We start from the raw sequence: 21,294 nt of genomic DNA, 5'->3' as shown, positions 1-21,294 counted from the left end.
GGAGAGTCAGCAGATAGCAGCAACCCGACCTGCCAATTTTGACAAGAGCTGATGGATACACTACTCAACATATGCATATTGTTGCAAAAAAAATATGCATATGTTGCATATGCACATATATTGTCGATCAGCTGCCTATTGTTGCATAAGCACATATATTGTCGATCAGCTGCAAGATTCTGATTTCGAGCTTGCTACATACTGTTCTTATTCTGCTACTCGATCAATCTCCCTCTGCTGCAACTGTAACTAGCTATTACAGTAGAGTACCATATTTTCTGCAACTCTTCAGTGCACAAGAGAAACTGCAAATTCAACATGGAATCACAAGAACGTGAAGAGGGTGATGAGCAGCTCAAGGAGAAGGAGAGGCTCCTTGACTTCCTCCGGGCCGCGCCCTTCAAGGCGGCGCCACCATGGTTCCTCACCCGGCTCGCCTCCCTCCGCGCCACAAAACCTGCAGCTTCCCGCCGCTTACCGGAGTTCGCCCGCTCTGTGGACTGGCGCGCCCTTCGCGCCAAGTGCGTCGCATGGGCCAGACACCCTATGAACGCGGCTCTGCTCGTCTGGCTCGCATTCGTCGCCGGTGGCGTCGCCTTCGTCTTCCTGCTCATGACCGGGGCGCTCAACTCCGCCGTGCCCGACGCCTCGCGCCGCCGCCGCTGGACCGAGGTGGCCAACCAGGTGCTCAACGCGCTCTTCACCATCATGTGCATCTACCAGCACCCCAGGCTCTGCCACCATCTCGCGATCCTCCTCCGATGGCGCGCCGCCGACGTCGCCGAGCTCCGGTCCCTGTACTGCAAGAACGGCGCCGCCGGCTTGCAGAGCGAGCGCCTCCACGTGGCGTTCGTCGTGATGCTGCTCCACGCCACGTGCTTCGCGCAGTACGGCTACTGCGCGCTCTTCTGGTTCTTCCGCACCGACACGCGCCCGGACTTGGCCGTCAATCTCTGCATGGCGCTGGGCCTCGGCGCCCCCATCGTCGCCGGCTTGTACATGGTCTACGGTCCGCTCGGCCGAAAGATTGTGCTGATCCCGACGAGCACCGACGACGAGGCTGCGGAGCTGCAGGCTGAGGAGATGAACGAGATGGCGATGACGGCGAAATGTGACAACAACGGGGTGGCGGTCGCGAAGCCGGCGTGGGCCGGCGGGCTGTTCGACCTCGGCGACGACCCGACGGTGACGGCGCTGTCGCTGTCGTGCACGTTCTGCGTGTTCGGGTGGAACATGGAGCGGCTGGGTCTCGGCAACATGTACGTGCACGTCTTCACGTTCGCGCTGCTCTGCGCGGCGCCGGTGCTGGTGTTCGCGGTCGCGGCGCTGAACGTCCACGACGACACGCTGCGGTTCGTCGTCGGCGCCACGGGCGCGTTGCTTTCCGTGCTAGGCCTCATGTACGGCGGGTTCTGGCGCGCCCAGATGCGGAGGCGCTTCAGGCTGCCGGCCGATCGCTGGTCCATGTGCGGCGGACGGGCCACGGCGGCGGACTACGGCAAGTGGCTATGCTGCGCGCCGTGCGCGCTGGCGCAGGAGGTGAGGACGGCGAACCTGTACGACGTGGAGGAGAATGTGTTGTACCTGAGGGAGGTGAAAGGCGGCAACGGCAAGGAGGAGGAGGTGTCTTCCAAACCGGCGGCAATGGCACCTCTGGAGAGAGAAGGCTGCGTCGTCGCCGTTGATGCACCGCCGCTGCCGATCAGAATCGAGGGAAACGATGAATATTGTTGTGGCGATGGGCTCCTCGTCGATATAGAGAATTAGAGATCATCGCGCATGCATCCTCATTATTGACTGAATTAATCCAATAAGTTTAGTGCATACTTTACTCAACATTTAGAATCATCCAGCCTCATGTCATGCCGTTCACCGGAAAGGTTTTTTACGCCCACAGTTGGCGCGTCAAGTGAGCGGTAAAATCTGTCAGCCCAATTGTTAATCTCCTTTTTAGCGTTTTCTTTCCCATTTGTTTTGGACCCTATAATACAAAGCAAACGTGCACGGAGTTAGTTTGGGCCTAGACATGTCAACTTAGGGCATGAACTGAACAATGCAGTGTAACTTAAGCGAGTAGCCTTGTGCTCGCTTAGGATTGGACCACTTATCCACCAAAAAGTTGTTGTTTCACGATGCATAAAGTCTCATGGAGTAGTCCTCAATTTTTTAAGTCAGTCTCTGTATTTCATATATTTACATATAAAACCAAACTTTTATATCTAACTCCTCGGCTACAGAAAACTAATATCCACTCCCTCCCCCCTCCCTTTTCACTTTCCCCTTTACCCTCCCCTTATTTTTTTCCCTCCCCTCCAAATCAAGATCTGGGTGGTAGCGGGGTCCGACGAGCGTGGGTCCGCGGTGTCGGCTTGACAACATACAATGATATTAACAAACTGCTTCTCGTCCCCATACAATAGAATCGTGACAGTATCATGTAAAAGACCAAAAAAACATAGTTATCCTTGAAAGTTAAGCAAATAATGTTAGGTATAACTCTGATATGCACTGCAGTGAAAATGTGTGATGTTCGGTACAGGAATTCTCTCATATCAGTTGTTTTTGAGTTTGCTGTATTTTTTGATCTGTGCTTCAAGGGATAGGTTTAGATGAAGCTTACATGTTAGATCTGAATTTGGTATTGTGATGCCACCATGTAATCTCTCTAGAGTAAAAGAGTATATTTTTCTGCGGTGAAATAACAAGTCCGGAACTACTAAGTCAGCTATTTGTAGCTCGTTTTGTGACAAATCCTTGGAACACACTTGTAGTCTAGCGAATTAACCTTCCAGAAAAATAGTTGCTGACGTTGAGGTTGGTTAGTACAATATTCGACTTGGATTAGGAAGCACCTGCTGAGACAATAGATGTGATTTTTTATGCTTATAAAATGTTTGGTTAATTAGTGGTGTTTTCTAGTATTCTAGTTATGCAAATGATTAATACTACATTTTGTTAACCTTGTGCATATAAAAAAGAAATGACTTGACTTTAATGTTTGCAATATAAGAGAAATGAGAAAAAATGTATTTAGATATAAAAGTTTTAATAATATTTCAGATAAATACACTCTTTGTAATTAGTAAAATTTATTATCAATAATTATCTAGTTGAAATTCATATTAATATAGAAAATTTGGTGAGACAAAATGCATATGGTATAATTTTTGTACGGGTTGTCTTACCCTCGGATATGAGCAAGTTTCGCTGCCACTGCGCACTGTCCGCGGCAGAGATTACACCTTGTTCTTATATCTGAGCAAACGTCTTCCATTGACCACGTTTCATCTCTACATTCTCAGGTTAATACACACAACAAACTGACTCCTGGATAATCTCTTAAGTGCAACATAAACCATACATACACTTTTTTTTGACACACATTCATTATATTGCCAACAAACTACTCAACATTTTAACCACATTACAGGACTATATATATATATATATATATATATATATATATATGCACATTTCTAGGGATTTTTTACGGGGCCATTTCTAGGGAAATGAGAGCTGGAGTCTCAATAGACCTTCAGTACACCTGAATGGCTTCCTGCCTTGCATTGCGTTGGTCTCTTCTCCAATCCCATGGCTTCTCAGGATTCCCTGACGCCCAAAGGCCTCGGTTTGCACCTCTTGCCTCTCTCTCCCACTGCACATTATAGCAAGGAGCCATGTGAACAGCTCTTTATTACCCATAATATTTAACAACATAAGTTGCAACATAGAATTTAGATAGTATATCTATATATCTATATATATATCCTTTTCAACAACAAAAAGGCTATGTTCACAAATATAAAGCTATTGTTTTTTTAGGAACTATGGAAGCATGATTCGACAAAGTTCATGTCAAAAAAATGTATTCTAGTTTAATTAAAGAGTGAAACAAGTAACAACAGAATATAGTAGAATCTCTTACTCTTGCAAACTCTGGTCGTTTATCATAAGTCTTGAAGTGCCATGCATGGCCATTCTTCAGCATTTGCTCCTGAAATACTCAAGGCGCACAATTTCTATCATCAGAGTTGAAGCAGTAAAATCATCATACATGTGGAGCTACTGAACACTGAGCAGGTTATGTTTCACCTGAATGAACACGTTATTGTAATATATGTCACCAACATAGCGTCCAAACTGGTCCAGGTCATATACATAAATTTTGACGCTCTTCCCACCAATTAGTTTTACCAATGCATTCCGTGATTCCTTCCCATATGGCATCTTAAGCTCCGGTGCATCGATTCCCCTTTAATTAATATATGAAAGATCACGAACTCATAGTAGTGCAACAAATTTTTATTCAATATAGAGGTGCAATGTAGATACCTCATTCTGATTCTGTATTTCCTCGCAAGGACCTCATCATCTGAACAAGATATTATCCTGCTCATCAAAGTTATCACTAAGCTATGTTTTCCTGTGACCTCCAAACAAAACTACTACATATATATGATTAAACCAAATCAAACTGATAATTATTGTTGCATTTAATCATGATTAGTTGCTATAAAAATCCTTCACGCTTTTGTTTGGGAAATGTGTAAATGCTTAATTGTCTGAGTGGGGATAATGAGGGTGTTTTCACATGTCAAGGATTGCTCTTTTTTTTAATTATCAAAAAACAACTTCATTTTTAAGTTGTGTTGTTTTTCTGTGCCTGTTATACTAACTATTCCTGCTAATTAGTCAATGATAAGACAATGTTCACACAATATGATAATAACTCTTGTATGGAAAATTAGAAAATATGACACACACAAACATTCCCTGTTGAATTGATATGTGGATTTTATGATATTAACTACTGAGCATTCCTTACTTGTATCCAGCTTCATCCAGGCTGCTTAGAAGAGCATCAGCACTCTGGTAATCCCTACATTGGCGTGCTTGAGTTCTTGCTATCACCATCTCATGCACTTCTAGCGGCACATTTGCAGATTCCCTTGGACCTGTTGTCGAAACATATGCAGTAAATCCATCACCATCTCCAATGCACTTGTCATAAACCTGATAGCATCAGTGATATGTGAGCATTTGCCAACGATGATGTAAGTCTTTATTCAATGTGTGATGTCCAATTCTTTGCCTATTATTCAGAATAGTTGTAATAGTTTATCACAATGTACCGGCAAAGTATTTAGCACAAATTGCACACCCTCTGGTAGTGAGGATGGCTGGTGGTTTGACGATGCTGTGGGGAGCGATGGGATTGGGAAGTTGTAAAATTCAAGAATACCCTGCGGAGAAACATAGTTTCTAGATTGAGTGAGTAGAGTGTCTGTAGCCAATTTAAGCAATAGAAATATAATGCAAATTGCAGAGAAATTTCTTTGTCTGATAATATCAGTTTGTAAAAAATGACCGTTGATCAATGAACTGTTCTGAGTTCCCTCTCAGATTGAACTGTTTAAAATCTACAAATCGAAATACAGAGTTACCTCCAAATCAGATCTCTGGATCATATGAAGGGCCCTTGCAATTAGGTGAGCAGCATCGACTGGTGTTTTTGGTGGTGGCGTTGTATTCTTATACGCCTCCAACATATTTTTGTACCTATTATTGTGCAATTAAAATATCATATCAAACTTTCCCTTGGAAGTTTGTTTACTGGAAATTCAAGTTGCATTAGTATCATTTACCAGCTGCCAATTTAAAGATTTTCCAAATGCTTTTTCTTGTGACAAACTGGTTATTACTACCAGTAGATTATAAATAATTATATGTTACTTGAAACTCTCCTACTAAAAAAATATCTCTTCCACTACCCCAACATGGCTGGTTTTCAATTTAACCTCAGTCTTCTGAAGAATGTCACAGAAATGTAGCCAAGAATAGAGTGTATCTCAATCAATTTTAACTGCCATGTAAAAATGTGTAACTGTACATTTCGTTTGGTAAAGATTTTTCAGAGTTACAATTTCCAACCATTGAGTACTCTTATCCTACTGTCTGTTTCAAGCAAGCCTGGACACCTAAGGTAACCTGGAGAAATATACCTTACTAACTTTCTTAAAAAAAAATACCTTACTAGGACATCAAATTGGTTGCATATGTTAATTGTTCTTTTTTATCTTTAAACAAGGATTTGTCTGTATATGAACAAGTATGGAACAACCTATCCTAGGATAGCAAATCAAGATCATTCAATCTTACATTCATAAATTTATTTTTGGGAACAAACCCCAACTTAAGCTAGTACAACAGTACCCAATCATTTATTTTACAGTCATGAACCTTGATTCAGTTAATTTTACTGTTAGAGGGCCCAAAGCAATCGTGATATCAGTAGGTATACCAAATGTACTAAATCTTTAAAAAACATCAACTCTACAAAGACTTTTAGAGCCGATCCCTACCATTTAACCTGTGCTTTCCTGGATGATGCAACGTGCTGGCTGAGGCCATCAGGAACCTATAGTGTGGACAAGGAAAACTTACTTTATACATGTTAGTGTAAAAAAGATAAAACGAATGATTGAACTTCGCATGATGTGCAACGAGAATATTTGCAGGTGCTTATTATTCCCTCTGGTTTTTAATAACTAGTGTCATTGACTTTTAGGTGTGTGTTTGATCATTCGTCTTATTTAAAGAATTTGTGCAAATTTGTAAACATTTAAGTCATGTTTAAAGTATCTTTAATGATAAACCAAATTATAAAAAAATAAATGATAATTACATGATTATTTTTAGAATATGGTTAAACATATATCTAAAAGATGGCATCAACTATTAAAAATCGGAGGGAGTAGAATGGTACTGTTGCAATGCGGCATATTTTTCTCAATCCAAATATTCATTATTGTGCCAAAACAAACAGAGGGCAAAAAGACAAAAATGTGCTCATAATCAGGTCGATTTACAATACACTACACCCTCTACAAAAATGACTGAACCAATCACATATAACAGAATATATCCAATAAAAGAAAGAATGTTGCAAGTGTTTTTCTAGCTTCACTAACAACATGTTGGTCCAGGGGGGCTTAGAAAAACAGGTTAACTCAAGATCAAAGGGAATTTGCTGGAGGCAACAGGGGGAGATTTCTGTGCATCTCCTTCTAATTTCTATTTGGGAAAGAATTAAGCTTTCAATTGCAGAAAGGTTCAAGGCTGAGAAAAGTTACATGAGTGATGCTGTTAACACCTATAATTCTACAAATATGAGTTTCATATACCAAACCCAGATTTTGTCATCGAAGACACCAAAGGAAGTAATTGGATAACCTCTAATTAGGATGCCAATGCATGATGCACAGACCTACAGTAGAACAGTTGCATCCTAAACCCCAAAGAGGAAATTTAAGAGAGAGAGAGAGAGAGAGAGTCGTCGCTAGCTGCATGTATGCAAATATATGTTACCATGGATGTGGATTCGAAGTTGAGGAGGTCGTGAGCCAGGGCGGCGACGCCGACGGTGGACGGGGTGACGCCATGGGGGCCGAGAGGCTGCTGGTGTCGAGCTGGGGCTGCAGGAGGAGGAGGCGGGTAGTGGGGCCTGGAGGTCGGCTTGTAGTAGGGGTAGTGATCGCCGCCGCTGTCTTCTCCCTTGAAGCAACGGAGGATGTTTCCCATGGCTGCTGCTGCTGCTGCTTTCTTCTTGCTCAGTTGCAGCTATAGCACCTGCTTCACTTCTCTCTCTTGAGCTGTGACAGTATGACACGGGGGAAGTTTCGGACTGAAAAAAGGCAAGCAAAGAGAAAGGTGGTGAGGGTCCCACCGACCTGCTACAAGTGGGAAGAAAAGGAGGAGAACTAGGCTTTGATTCAGATAGATTATCCATAATATTATAGTATAGCTGTCAAAAAAATAATAATATTATAGTATAGGATTGACTCATTGACCACCTATCTGTGTGTGCATGGATTCAATAAAGATAAATATTAACCATCAGCTTTCAAATACTCGCTAGTATTAACATATTGCGTACTTCAATGAGAATGTTCACCATTGGATATGTTTATGATACATACACCTCCATAATCCTCCATCTCTGATGAGCATAAGAAAAAACTCAATTGCTTCCTTCTCAGTTGAAGTAGGCTTCGGTTTTCACCGGAATTTTAATATTTTGGTCTTTTTAAAACTTATTCTGTGAATAAATTATATGAAAACTTATTGTACGAATGAATCATTTTAACCATCCCAGCGTTGAATAGGATGGTGTCGATATCGTTGGCACTGTCCTCCAAGTTATTATGTTATGCTCGCGTGGCCCGAGGATAGTGCCAACCATACCAGCGACGTCCTATTCCACGATTGCTACGTTGGTGCGGTCAAAAAGTCAATTTGTGCCATAAGTTTTTTTCAGATGTCTATTTATAAAATAAGTTTTAAAAATGACCAAAATGTCAAAATTGCAATCAGTTTTCACGTGGTTATCATTTGGTTTTTTAAAGAAAAATACGGAACACTATATTTACGATAAAAAATAATTTATAAGTAAAACTTTTATATATATATCGATTTAAGAGCAATAAAATATTAAAATTTAACTTTAAATATAAAAGTAAAATATTAAATTTTAGCTGAGAAGTATAAGTTGAAGGGAAAATATAAGGTTGTTAGCTTGTTGATGCAGGTAGCCCCATTCTCTGTAGCCACTTATTATGAAATGTAATGGACCTCCTTTCCCCATGATTAAGGTCCAAGTTGTCGATGGTTCCAAATGTCATATATCGTCATCTTTGTCTCTAGCACGTACGTCACGGACTGATCAGGATTAGGACTTGGGGGTTAGGCAGGTTACAGGTTGCTTTGTGCATTTCCGACGTCTTCTTTTGCACCTGCAGTCCCTTTCCCAAAATGAAATGTAAGCTACATTTTCATTAAATTAGTTTCATTAAAATACATAATGAAACATAATATTTATTTAGTATTATAGATGTTAACTTTTTTATATAATTTAATCAAAGTTAAGAGAACTTTCACTTAGGATTTTATTTAGAATAAAACTGAAGGACCGTTCATTTTGGAACGTTAATGCAGCAGTGGGCAATGCCAACTGGTAACCAATCAGGAAGCCCTTTGTATAGGATTTTTTCTATTGAGATAAAATTATAAAGAATCTGAACGTCAAAATGAGAAGTTGAGTGATACACTTCACTATACACGAACATTGATTTTTGATTACATGCTTACTTGTACAAATACCTAATTAGGAGTCAAAGTGATTGACATAGAGACTATCCTGTATCAAATTAAGCAAGATGATGCAAAGCAAAGAAGATGAGTGCAGCAGTGCAGCAGAGTAAGTGAGAGAGAGGGTCAGGGATCGACGGCGGTGCCGGCGTGCTGCTGCTGCTGGACGACGAGGATGGAGACCTTGGAGGCGAACTCGGCGGAGGCCAGCATGTCGCCCAGCACTCCCAGCTCCGGGCACTCGCTCCACTCCGACAGCCCGCTCGTCAGCGCCGACCCCTCCAGGTCGTCGCCCTCCCCTCCGCCTCGCCGCCCCACCACCACCAGGTCGAACTTGTCGCTCATGGCGCGCACCACCGACGCCGTCCCCTCCCCGTCCTCCACCGTCTGCTCCACGTACGCCACCCGCTCGCCGCCGTCCCTGCTGCTGTACCTCAGCCAGAACGCCTGCAGCGCCTCCTCGTCCCTCACCTCGTCGCGCCCTCCCATCCCCACCCAGTTCCGCAGCTTCAGCCGCACCACCGTCACCGCCACGCCGCCGCCCTCCACCATCCGCGCCACGTACGCCAGCGCCTCGCGGTCGTCCGCCCCGCCCAGGAAGTACATGGCCACCCTCTGCAGCGTGCTGTTCGACGCCGTCGCGCACGCTGACCCGGCCGCCAGCCCGTGGTCCACCAGGATGGCCACCGAGCACGGCGCGTACTGCAGCACCGACCGGTTGACGGCGCGGATCGCGTTGTTCGCCGTGCTCCGCGCGCCGTCCGACGACTTGTGGAACGGAAGCAGGATGAGGTTGGCCTTCCGGCTGTGCGCCAGGAGGCACACGTCGTGGTGCATGCTGCTGTACGGCGACGCCGCCACGTACGGGCTCACCGTCACCGCCCCGGGCGTCGCCTGCTGCTCGAAGTACCGGAACGCGTTCACGATGCGGTCGGACGGCGTCGGGTTGCCGCCGCTGCCGCTCCGTGACTTCTTGTGGGGCTTGAGCACGGACGCGGCGTGGCCGATGAGCTCGGTGAGGTGGAGCACGATGAGCGACATGGGGGCGTCATGCGAGGACCCCGACGCCTCGAGGAGGTCGAGCAGCGGCGCAGCGTGGTCCTCGAGGAAGAGGCAGGGCAGCACGCGTATCTCCGCGTTGGGCGGCGCGCCCTCCAGCGTCCGCCGCTTCGCGCGCGCGAACCTCCCCGACGGGTCGTACAGCAGCTTGATCAGCGGCGTCACCACCGCCGTGATGACCACCATGGACAGAGTCAGCGTCGAGTAGTGCTCCGCCGTCGCCTTCATGGTGTCCCCCCAATTATTGATGGCGGCCACCTCCACGATGCCGCGGATGTTGAGCATCAGCGCCAGCACCGTGGCCTCCCGGAACGGCATGGCGAAGAAGAGCCCCGCGGCGACGCACCCCACCATCTTGCCGGCGACGCAGAGCGCCACGAACAGCTCCAGCGCGCAGAACTTCTCCTCGTGCTCGCCGCCGGCCAGGCCCAGCTCCGCCAGGTCGGTGCGGTACCCGGCCAGCGCCATGTAGACAGGCAGGAAGAGCGCGATGAAGAAGGAGTCGAGGCGCTCCGTCATGGTGGCGCCGATGGGCATGCCGCCGGGGAGCGCCAGGCCGAGCATCATGGGCCCGATCATGAACTTGAACCCAATCACGTCGGTGACCAGCGCTGACAGCAGCGCCGCGATGACCACCACCACGAAGGAGCCCTCCGAGAGGAGGTCCCCCGCCGGCGTGCGCTTTTGCGCGATGTAGCGGCCGGCGGGGCGCGCGACGAAGGCGACGAAGAGGACGAAAGTGGCGAAGGAGGCGAGCACCTTGGCCGTGAAAACCGGCGACTTGGCCTCCGTGATGAGGAATGCGGCGGCGAAGCAGGCGCGGAGGAACCACGAGGTGACGTCGGTGATGAGCGAGGCGGTGAGCGCGACGCGGCCGAGCTCAGAGTTGAGGAGGTCGAGCTCCGAGAGCGCATCGGCGACGACGGGGAAGGAGGAGAGCGAGAGGCGGACGGCGAGCTCGGTGAGGAGCGAGGAGCCGCGCAGGTCAGCGGGGAGGGAGGGGCTGAGCGCGTGGAAGACGGGGAGGGTGACGGCGAGCGGGACGAGGCAGCCTGCGAGGCCGACGGCGAGTGCGCGTGCGGTGGGGCGGCGGAGCAGCGTGAGATCGGTCTTGACGGCCATGGAGAAGAGGAAGAGGATGAGGGCAACGAGGGAGACGCTCTCGAGGATGTAGGTGCCGCGCTCGGAGAAGAGCGCGCCGCGGAGCTGGGGGTTGCGGCCGAGGACGGAGGGGCCGAGGAAGATGCCGACGAGCATGTGGGTGACGAAGCGGCACTGGCCGAGGCGGCGGAGGACGTGGTGGGCGGCGGCGGAGAGGGTGAGGATGAGGGAGACCTGGACGAGGAGGAGCGGGAGGGAGAAGCGCAGCGGCTGGTCTCCGAGGAACATGCCCTGCGAGTTCACGAGGTTGTTGTCGTAGCACGCCGCCGCCAGCGGCTTCACCGTCGCCGCCCCCGCCGACATGTTTGCAGCCGTCTCCATGGATCAACCTCGGTACTACTGTTCAATTCTTGTTAATTAATTGTTGGTGGTGGCATTAATTGTTGGCGCCATAATCTAGCAGAGGAGCATTGCAGGGTGCAGCATGAGGGAAGCCATTGCAGTGCAGGCGTGCATGCATGTTGGTGCATGGAGATGGAGACGATGAGGAGGACATGGCTATATTTAGCTGTGCGGATGAGAGGGCAAGTAGAGAAGTATGAACTCGTTCGTTGGTTGTCCGGGAAACGAAGACCGCCATTGTTAATGGCTCCCTCCATCGCATCGCATCGCGTGGAAGAGGAAGAGACGCGTTTGAGCAATTGGGCCCACCGCTCAGCATGCCATGTTTGTGACATTCCATACAAACCAATTGTAGGCTCAATAACTGTGGGTCTCACGTATGCTATATGGGCCGCATGCAACCTACTCCTATCTTTGTGTTCCAGCCCAACTATTATGGGCCGGCCGCATGCACGTCACTTGGACGCTATCAGTTCCATCGAAAGGGATCAAACCTAATTCTAAAAAGAGCTTTTTTGCAGTACCAAAAATTTTAGTATCTCAAGGTATATTGTAGTATTGTATCTTTAAGCTCTTAAGTTACTAAATTTTACACTGAAAAATATGATATCTCAAGATATTTTTTCAAGGATGTTAAAAAAGCTATTATCTTAGAAAAAATGGAATGAAACTTAAATTATGGGGCTGTTTGGATTGGTCAAGATAGGATTAGTTTCCAATATACAAAATATATGGCGCTCAAAAAAAAATTGAAAATATATATCTGATCACATCCATGATTTTTTTTCAGGCCATCAACTCATGGGTATCTGCTATCATATGACGTTATGAACCAACAGTTCAGTTTATATCCATTTAATTCTTGGTAGAGTACACCATTAAGGAAGGAAGGGAGAATCACAATAAATTAAACCAAACAAGCCACCACATCCATCAAACAGAAGCAGCTAGCCAATCATTCTTGGGTCTGCATGCATGCCACAATCACACAAGAACAAATGCAATCATGTTAAGCAAGAAACTAACCCAGCAGCAGCAGCAGCAGTATCGGTCCCTATTCAGTAATCACCACTACTATTCAATAACCTGAATGCGACATACATTTATACGTCAATCAACGTCTAAAGCGCCATTCTAAATTTAGCCATTTAAAGCATGCAACCAAATCCACTGGAACTGGATGACGTTTTCATTTCCAGCAACGAAAGCGACTGTCACCAATCAATCGATCCTCGTCTCGTCATCTTCCTCCAGCGACGTCGACCGCCGCCGCCAGCTCAGCACGGCGCCCATCCGCGGCAGCCTCACCACCGAGTTCACCCTGGCCACCCCCTCCAGAGCTCTCCACACGTTGTTCGTCCCATCATCCGCCTCGCCGCCGGCGCCGCCTCCCAGGACCTTGCGGAAGCTGCCCGTGAACGACACGGCCTGAGGCTTGCCGTCCCCCGGCGTGCTCTCCTCCGACGAAGATGGCTTCAGGAAGAGGCAGACGACGGCGCAGTCGTCGACCATCGACGTCGGGAACTTGCGCCGCCACGCGCGCACCGCCCGCTCCACGAGCTGCTTGGCCGCCTTGGAATGGTCAGTGGCCGATGACACGATCTTGATCACCTCCTTGTTGGATAGAACGTCCCATATCTGCACCAACAACAATTCGATCGATTTGAGGCAAAAGGATTCATTTTTCAGTTAACAGTCGCTTTTTCTGGCTGCAACCATATAGCTTTGTGCTATTAATTTTGTGCTCATTTCATTTGTAGTAGCTGTACTAGTGATACAAGAAAAAGAATGTTTTGTTACTCTTGATAATGGCAGTGAATGAATGCTTGGAGGTTAAATCAAAGACAATTTTGATGGCGGTCGCTACTTTTGGTAGAAATGATATGTCAGATAAAAATCTTTCTTACGCCATCAGTAGCAAGCACCAAGAATTCATCTTTGTCAGATAGCTTCCTGTAATAGACTTCTGGTGTACAAATCAGCCCATGGCTCTTCAAGCAGAAGTCACCAAAGGCCCTTGCCATGGCGAGGCCTGGCGCGTCTTGGTCTGGTAGCCACAGCCTAGGTACGTCCGGCTCGTCATCCATTGCGAAAACCCGGCCTTTGCAATTTAGGATCCTCTCAGCTTCACCTGTAACATTCACAAGCCCATATAAATGACAAATGAATGTGTGAATTCAGACATTTCTGGATATGAGAAAAATTCAGGGAGGCTTACTTGGAAGATCTGGTTTCAAGTCAGTGGTGAGTTGGACTGGAATTGGGCGGTCCTTGCTGTCCCGGGTGCATAGAACAGCACGCGAATCGCCCAAATTTGCAATCATCAGGTGATCACCCTATGAATAAGAAGAGTATTTGTGAATTTAAACAGAATTATTTAAGAATTCTGTCTTCGGCCATGAAATGCACAACAGTAACATACACAGAAAATTCGGCAAGTTTAGTTTACTGCATCTGATGGTTTCAGAAGCTTAGCAAGAACAGTGTAGTTATAGAACATTAAAAAGCCTAATGCTAAAAAACTGCGTCCGTACCTGTCTAACGACAGTGACAGCAGTTGTGCCACTACAAATGCAGTCAATTCTAGAATGTTGCCTCAGATCCTCATCCACATCCTCAAATGTCTTGACAAATATGTTCTTCCAGGTGTGTAACAATTGTTTTTCATCGCTTGTATCACTGAATGAGGTGCAATTTGACTTATCCAGGGAATCCTTATCTATGTTGCTGGAGGGATCTTGTTCAGTTTTCAGTGCCAAAGAGGAGGACAGTTTCATTGGAAGTGTGTCGCGGACATGGCGTGCAACTTCCCTTCCAAGAGGTCCATGTCCATCAAAAACTCCACAAAAGATCTGGCCCTTTCGCCCAGCAAAGTCCTAAGCAACTTGACACAGGTAGCACATCAAGATTGAAGATTATCTTATATCCTAAGTGAATGATGCACATCAAGAGGAAAAGGGTAATGTACTTGCATTGGAGGTGCTAGGCTAGGGAAATTGAGGTACATCTGAACTAAATACAGGTTATTACAGAAATGCAGGTACAGTTCGTATTGGAAAATTTCAGTTTCAGCAAAGCAGAGATGGATCTAGTGTATGATGCCCATATCATGTTCTGAAAAATCAGTTTGTAGTGGAAAACAAAAATGAGAACTTTTTGTAGTCGTATTCCTTCCATGGACAGCTCGTATACATTATAGTACAGAAATGGAAAAAAAACATTGTACAGACAAGAAGCTAAGCAGAAGAAGCATTGAGAGAGAGAGAGTGAAGATGCAAGCAGAGTAGAGGAGTTGTTCTTCCGATGAATCCAAGCAGTGGAGAGCTAGTTTACCTGGCAGGTAGTCATGGCGTCCTGGTTGGCGCCCTTCCAGCCTTGCTTGGTGTGCATGGAGACGCCAGCGGTCCAAAGCTGGTCGTGGAAGAAGGCGTCGTGCTTCCATGGGAAGCCCTCGTCCTCAAGCTCGTCCTTGGCCTTGCTACAGCAGATCCCCATTGCTGGTGCGAGAGGTAGCTCCTCCTCCTTCCTCGACTAGGACTAGGATTAGTATGGTGAGTAGCTGCATCTGAGAGGGAGTTTAATGCCGCTGGTTGAAGTAGCTTTGTTTTTATCATTGATGGTGATGTTGTGCGTTGGGGATCAGGCACCCCATCTCCATTAATGGGGACGGATGGACATGCCGCTGCATCTTCTTGGTGTGGTGGCTCATATAGGATAGGAGTAACATGCATGCCTGTCGTACAGTACAGGTAACTCATATAGAATGCCAAGTTTCTCTCTGAAGATCGAGTTTGTAGACTCTGATCACACACATGCACATCCAGTGATGGAGGGAGGGCAAAGAGAGAGAGAGAGAGAGCATGGAGGGATCCCTGAACTGAAGCCAACGCAAAGGCCACGACGGGTTGGAGGGACGCTGCTCATTATGGCAACTGTTCGATTGGGACGTTGGTTACTTGCAATTATTTTCTCAGCTCAGCTCACAGGCACAGTTGATGATGAGTCGCCTCCTTAGCCCTAGCTCCCATTCTCCCTCTTCAATGACTTTGAAGAGCAACTCTCATCTGTCCTTGGGAACACTTGCCGTTTGTCACAGCGGCGACATCGCCCAAAAGACAATAACCATTTTATGCATTTGGCCATGATATAAATCACTTCATCTTTCTGCTGGAGTAGTAACAACCAGTGTTGCCTGACCATGGCTGAAGAGCCATCCCAGGCCGCTACCATGTCTCAACTACTAGTTAACCTTCAGAGCAAACTAATATAAAGTGGTAAAGTCAGGCAAGGAAGTATTGAGATTTTGACCCACCACTTCAATTCCATGATTGCACATAAACACTAAGGAGATGAAAAATGCTATATCACCAATTATATTGAAAATGCAATGTTCCAATAATCAACTTGTGTATCAAAAAGGCACTACAAGGCATAGCACATATGCTACAAGACCCAAAAATGATCACTTCCATTCATGCTTGTGCTATACAACAACACAAATATAACCTCTCTCTTGTTCACCGGCAAACAAGCAAAAATGCAAAATAACAATGTACATCAGTTTTCTGTCCAAGCTACCGTCAGTAATTCGATCCGCTACTCAGTCTGTATCATCTAATGGCACAGAAACTCTGAAGCTCATTCTGTAGGATTGCAGGATAGTAGCCTTGCATTGAACCACAAAACATGCCCTGGTTCTCCACAACTTATATCTTTGAAACCTTTCATTGTACAAGCAAATCTTGTGATTGCTGCTTCCATACGTCACACGGTTCTAGCGCAACCTGCCAAGACCATGCCTGTTATCAGACACTGCTTTCTAATAAACAGCATCCTAGCTAATGAAGATGGCCAAAATATACTAGTAAACCGCTTTGTATTTTAATTCTTCTACACAAGTAAACCTAGCTTCTTACTTTGTATAACCAGAAAAGAAATATAGTATAATACCTGGTAGGGCTTATTAACCCACTGGAAAATACAACCACGGGCCTCAACAACTTTGAGCATTTGCAGAGGAACCATGGCTTTGAATGCTTCATGAAGCTTCACTTTTCTCAAACCAAAGACCATAAGAGCAGCTATGAGTCCATTTGGTGTAACACCCGATAAATGCACAATGGTCACGTTCTGCAGGCCACATATGCTTGAAAGGGAGATAAGTCCAATGTCGGTGACCGAACAATACGATAAGTTTATCTGTGGTTACGAGGAGATGTTATTAACACAATTGTGAAACATGGTATCGCAATTGTTTCATTTACATCAGAAAGGGCTAATACCTGCCGGAGGTTGTGAGAGAATTGGGAAAGGAATATCATTCCCAAGTCATTGATCTTAAAGCATTTCTTGATATCAAGCTTGGAAAGTAGCCTGCATCCTGTCGCTATTTCTGCGAGACCAGCAGAGGAAACCATGGGGCAGCCACGAATCTCCAATGTATTCAGCTTTATGCATTTTGAAAGTGATCTCAATGAGCAGTCTGTTATTTTTGTGCAGTAGGACAAATTGATAGACTCTAACATTGGGCATCCTTGAGCCATACAAGTAACCCCTTCATCACTGATGGCCCCAGACCTGAAACAAAAGCTATTAGTTAGTCCTAGCACAAAAGGGAAGGGAAACAAAAGCTATTAGTTAGTCCTAGCACAAAAGGGAAGAGAAACAACAACACGATGTGCAAGTAATAACCTGTACAAATCGATATCTCGGAGATCTGGACAGGACTTGCTAATATGGCTAAGGCCCTCATCAGTTATCCTCAAGCATATGCCAATTTTTAGGCTTGAAAGTTTGCTGCATCGAGAGAGAGCTTTCAAACCTTCATCATCCAAATCGGTATCAGTAAGGTCCAACTCCTCCAAGCGAGTACATCGTTTTCCAATCAGTTGTAATCCTTTGCTAGAAAGAAGGCTACAGGACTCCATTCTCAGAGAGATGAGGGAGGGGCATGAGGTTGTGATGGCAGCTAATGAAACATCAGTGATTTTGTGACAACAAGTAACATCCAGCTTCAGCAAATTTTTCAGTCTTGACACAACAAAAGACAGATCTGTATCTGTCACTCCAGAACATTTGCTCAAACTTAACTCCCTCAAAGAAATACAGGATTTTCCAATCAATTTTAGTCCATCAGCCATGAATTGGCAACCATCAAGCTTCAAGGTCCGCAATTTACAGATCAGTTCGAAGCTGCTCGACATAGGAGGAGTAACCTGCCGCAAGAACAGTATGAATAAACTGCACTCAAGCAATATCCAGGTGATGCAAATAAACAGTGGATACTTACAGGAGAGCAGTATGATAGATTCAGTTCCAACAGATTTGGCATTGCCTTCACAACGGACATAATACCAACATGAGTAATATTGCAAGAGTTTGACATATCAAGCACCTGAAAGAGTACATATATAATTTCAATCTCAGTGACCAGAACCTCCGATACTCTTACTGTTGATTATTGAAGGATATCACATTTCAGATACGTTTGGCAGCCATGGTTCCCATCTCTATGTCTACTCCCTCGTTTTCCGAGTGCACGCTTCCCAAGCTACTAACTCCCTCGTTTTCCGAGTGCACGCTTTCCAAGCTACTAAACGGTGTGTTTTTCGGAAAAAAAATTCTATAGGAAATTTGCTATGAAGAATTATATTAATCCATTTTTCAAGTTTTTTATAGCTAACATTTAATTGATCATGAAGTAATGAGCCACCCCGTTTTCCATGCCAGAGAGAAAGGATCTGAACCTATAGTCCAACTTGTTTCAGTAGCAATATCCTTATAGTATTGGCATGTATAAAACAATATATTAGGCACATACATGCTTGGAAAACTACAACATTCACATAACACTACATAGTTGAAGAAGCTAACTGAAAATACTCAAGCAGGAGATATTAAACAAGGATAGTAATTAGAATCAAATTTAGGTGATATAACAAAGCGCTCACGGTGAAAAAGATAAGACTTGATGATTACCTGTAGTGATCTGCTGCACTGTTGATCAAGACTAGAAAGGGCATCATCATCGATTCCGTTACATCCCACCAGTAGTAACACTTGTAGATTCTGTAGCTTCATGATGGCTGGGAAGCACTTTTTTACGATCTGCACGGCCATTTTTTATTAGTCGGACGAGTGTGGTTGGCATGTCAGCAAAATTAAGGGAAATAATTACCCTATAACCAAAAAAATGCTGTTAAAAAAAATAACTGGAGCTAGAAGCAGGAGTACTAGCTAATACTACTACTACAGAGTCTGACAGTTGAAAAGGTGAGGCAAATATCATTTTTGTTACAGATAAGAGCATCTGCAGATCAAGAACAGTCCAATTTCCTAAGCGCTTGTACCGTCGTATGCCAAATTTATTTTTGAGGTAAAATTCATGTCAGCTCCAGGGATCACGAAACAGCTACTCCGTAGATTCACAAAGTAACAACAACCAAGACCAAAAAAACTGTAATGTTTCACAAAAAAATGACCTTTCAAGTCAAGAGAACATATATATAGATGGGAGTAGAGGACGTTTCTCTGTCGTCTAGGTACAGGAAGAAATAAAAATAGAAAAAAATGGAGCGGAGAAATGGAGAAGTAAAGGAATACCATGGTGTAGGAGAGATCCAGGACGTTGAGCTTCTTGCACTTGAGGGCGAGGAGGTCGAGGCCGAGATGTGTGACCCCGATGCACCACCTGAGAGAGAGGTCCCTCAGGTCCGGGCAGCCGACGGCGATGCAGCCGAGCCCCATGTCCGTGAGGCGCTTGCATCGCGAGAGCGAGAGCCTATGAAGGCGGCGCGCCTTGGCCACCTCCGCCGCCGCGGCGTCGCCGAGGTCGAGGCCATTGGACAGGTCGAGGTCCGTGAGATTCGGGCATGCGGCGACGAGCGCGGCGAGGCCGGCGGCGCCGAAGCCCCTGGAGCGGGAGAGGTCAACGGTGGAGAGGGAGGGCGCGGCGGAGAGCGCGGCGAGGGCGGCGTCGGGGACGCGTGGGCAGAGGGAGAGATCGAGGCGGGAGACATGAGGGTAGCGAGCGAGCGCGGAGGGGAGGAGGTCGGGGCGGAAGGGGCGGAGGAGGCGGCGGTGGCGCGACTCGGCGGCGTGGCAGGCGCGGGATACGAGGGCGAAGGACTTGAGGGCGCGTGGGTCGTCGGCAGCGAGGCTGTCGAGGATGAGGAAGAGGAGCTCGTCGGCGAGGTCGTGGAGGGGCGGGGGCGGGGAGAGGGCGAGGTTGAGGCGGCGGCGCTTGGCGTCGCGGGCGGCCATGCAACAAGGGAAGGGAAGGGAAGGGGAGTCTAGTAACGGTGGGCGCTGTATGGATGGAGATGGAGATGGAAGAGGAAGGAGGAGGAGCAGGAGAAACGAGAGTGTCCCGGGGAAGAATCTGGGTGAGTTACCGCATTTGCCCCTCCCTTCCTCACTCAGAGTCAGAGGTACGGTACAAGCAAATGGCGTTCTAAAAAGTGTCGAAATAATTATATTATAAAAAGTTCCACGTGAACAGAATTATAAATTATATATAACAGTCACGTGATATTGATACTGTCACAAAACCAACTTTTATCTACGAAGATAATTTTGCTTGGATTGCACAAATAAATACATATCATATAAAGAGCAACATAGCAAAACATATTTCTTCTAAATTATTGTTCCCACACGATTTACACCAAAGTAGAGAAATATAGATATTATAAATAAGAGAGTAAATTATACGGTACCACTTAGGTCCATAAACTTAGAAAATACATGTATAGATCTGTGAACTCGTTTTATCGTCTAAAATCATGAACTTAGATGATACATTTAAAATAAGTTTATGGACCTGGATGGCACATTGAAACAAGTTCATAGGCTTAAACATACAATTTTTTAAGTTTATGGATCTAAGTGGTAACCGTAGCATAAATTTAAGGACCGACCATGTATTTTACTGTAAATAAAATCATGTGATAATCTTGTAGATTTGTTCAGAAAGTTTGTACCAACAACATTATTCGGAAAAATATATACTAGACAACTTAAAGATTTATAATAATTAGATGGTATAATCCTTATTAATGTTAATCAGCTATAAATACTGAACATCTATATAACGCTACCCTTAACAAAAAGGACGGAGAAATATAGGTGGGCAAGTGGGGGGTGAAATGGTCATTGTGATCAGGGGAAGGTACGGTACGGAGGGAGTACAGGTCAGAGGAGACGAGTCAAGTGGGGAGGGGGTGATGCGGGGGAGGAGATGATCAAGGAACGGATCGTACAGCTTGCCAGTGCGGACTCGTACGAAACGCCTCTCCTTGCTAAACTTACCCATCCATCTTTTCAACCCACCCACCGACGCCTGGGCCCCAACCTGCCTCTATTGACAAATAATGGTAACAAAAGTTTTTGCCCTTTTGCTTGAGTTGTTGACTGGTCCCGTGCACCCCGGGGACGGTTCGGTTCGGTGGAGATGGAGACGCATCATTCATTTTTCGGACTACTCTCACCAATCTTTTCTTTTTTATAAAAAAAGAAAAGAAAAACATAGATACTCCAGTACTCCTCCATGTCATGATTTCACTGGGTGCTCTACTTACATGTATT

General features: G+C 45.9%; 5 protein-coding genes across 5 annotated transcripts; 1 reads left to right on the top strand and 4 right to left on the bottom strand.

Moving 5' to 3' along the window:
• Positions 1-318: 318 nt before the first annotated feature.
• LOC121056071 lies at positions 319-2,106 on the top strand. The gene has a single exon (XM_040529909.1). It carries the CDS (start codon positions 319-321, stop codon positions 1,765-1,767), a length of 1,449 nt encoding a protein of 482 aa, XP_040385843.1. The 3' UTR covers positions 1,768-2,106.
• A 1,049-nt stretch (positions 2,107-3,155) lies between these two features.
• LOC102701039 (probable staphylococcal-like nuclease CAN3) lies at positions 3,156-7,644 on the bottom strand. The gene is made up of 9 exons (XM_006663671.3): positions 7,369-7,644; positions 6,363-6,418; positions 5,445-5,559; positions 5,133-5,243; positions 4,826-5,013; positions 4,333-4,389; positions 4,093-4,252; positions 3,926-3,994; positions 3,156-3,655 (listed from the first exon to the last, which is right to left on the bottom strand). The coding sequence occupies exons 1-9, from the start codon at positions 7,579-7,581 to the stop codon at positions 3,536-3,538; spliced, it is 1,089 nt and encodes a 362-aa protein (XP_006663734.2). The 5' UTR covers positions 7,582-7,644; the 3' UTR covers positions 3,156-3,535.
• A 1,386-nt stretch (positions 7,645-9,030) lies between these two features.
• LOC102701318 (cation/H(+) antiporter 15-like) lies at positions 9,031-11,923 on the bottom strand. Its single transcript, XM_040529642.1, has one exon. The coding sequence runs from the start codon at positions 11,686-11,688 to the stop codon at positions 9,274-9,276; it is 2,415 nt and encodes an 804-aa protein (XP_040385576.1). The 5' UTR covers positions 11,689-11,923; the 3' UTR covers positions 9,031-9,273.
• A 582-nt stretch (positions 11,924-12,505) lies between these two features.
• LOC121056072 (probable protein phosphatase 2C 73) lies at positions 12,506-15,353 on the bottom strand. Its single transcript, XM_040529911.1, has 5 exons — positions 15,043-15,353; positions 14,244-14,585; positions 13,928-14,045; positions 13,617-13,840; positions 12,506-13,347 (listed from the first exon to the last, which is right to left on the bottom strand). The coding sequence occupies exons 1-5, from the start codon at positions 15,202-15,204 to the stop codon at positions 12,931-12,933; spliced, it is 1,263 nt and encodes a 420-aa protein (XP_040385845.1). The 5' UTR covers positions 15,205-15,353; the 3' UTR covers positions 12,506-12,930.
• Positions 15,354-16,055: 702 nt separating this feature from the next.
• LOC102710162 (F-box/LRR-repeat protein 3-like) lies at positions 16,056-20,008 on the bottom strand. The gene is made up of 7 exons (XM_040529709.1): positions 19,312-20,008; positions 18,688-18,816; positions 17,999-18,103; positions 17,401-17,924; positions 16,992-17,286; positions 16,660-16,908; positions 16,056-16,493 (listed from the first exon to the last, which is right to left on the bottom strand). Exons 1-7 carry the CDS (start codon positions 19,969-19,971, stop codon positions 16,434-16,436), a joined length of 2,022 nt encoding a protein of 673 aa, XP_040385643.1. The 5' UTR covers positions 19,972-20,008; the 3' UTR covers positions 16,056-16,433.
• Positions 20,009-21,294: the final 1,286 nt, after the last annotated feature.

The sequence above is a fragment of the Oryza brachyantha genome, chromosome 12, assembly GCF_000231095.2.
Source record: "Oryza brachyantha chromosome 12, ObraRS2, whole genome shotgun sequence".
NCBI classification, from domain to species: Eukaryota; Viridiplantae; Streptophyta; class Magnoliopsida; order Poales; family Poaceae; genus Oryza; species Oryza brachyantha.
Note: the sequence above shows the minus strand (reverse complement) of the source record. Positions and strands in the feature narration are given on the sequence as shown.

Coding starts and splice junctions, on each gene's coding strand:
- LOC121056072 (XM_040529911.1), bottom strand. CDS start 15,204: ATGGGGATCTGCTGTAGCAAGGCCAAGGACGAGCTTGAGGACGAGGGC. Junction 13,841..13,927: donor CTTGAAACCAGATCTTCCAA/GTAAGCCTCCCT, acceptor TGAATGTTACAG/GTGAAGCTGAGAGGATCCTA. Junction 13,348..13,616: donor TGGTGCTTGCTACTGATGGC/GTAAGAAAGATT, acceptor TTGTTGGTGCAG/ATATGGGACGTTCTATCCAA.
- LOC102710162 (XM_040529709.1), bottom strand. CDS start 19,971: ATGGCCGCCCGCGACGCCAAGCGCCGCCGCCTCAACCTCGCCCTCTCC. Junction 18,817..19,311: donor TGGATCTCTCCTACACCATG/GTATTCCTTTAC, acceptor ATGGCCGTGCAG/ATCGTAAAAAAGTGCTTCCC. Junction 17,287..17,400: donor CGAGATATCGATTTGTACAG/GTTATTACTTGC, acceptor CTTTTGTTTCAG/GTCTGGGGCCATCAGTGATG.
- LOC102701318 (XM_040529642.1), bottom strand. CDS start 11,688: ATGGAGACGGCTGCAAACATGTCGGCGGGGGCGGCGACGGTGAAGCCG.
- LOC121056071 (XM_040529909.1), top strand. CDS start 319: ATGGAATCACAAGAACGTGAAGAGGGTGATGAGCAGCTCAAGGAGAAG.
- LOC102701039 (XM_006663671.3), bottom strand. CDS start 7,581: ATGGGAAACATCCTCCGTTGCTTCAAGGGAGAAGACAGCGGCGGCGAT. Junction 5,244..5,444: donor TCCAGAGATCTGATTTGGAG/GTAACTCTGTAT, acceptor GTTTCTCCGCAG/GGTATTCTTGAATTTTACAA. Junction 4,390..4,825: donor CTGGATGAAGCTGGATACAA/GTAAGGAATGCT, acceptor TTTGATGAGCAG/GATAATATCTTGTTCAGATG.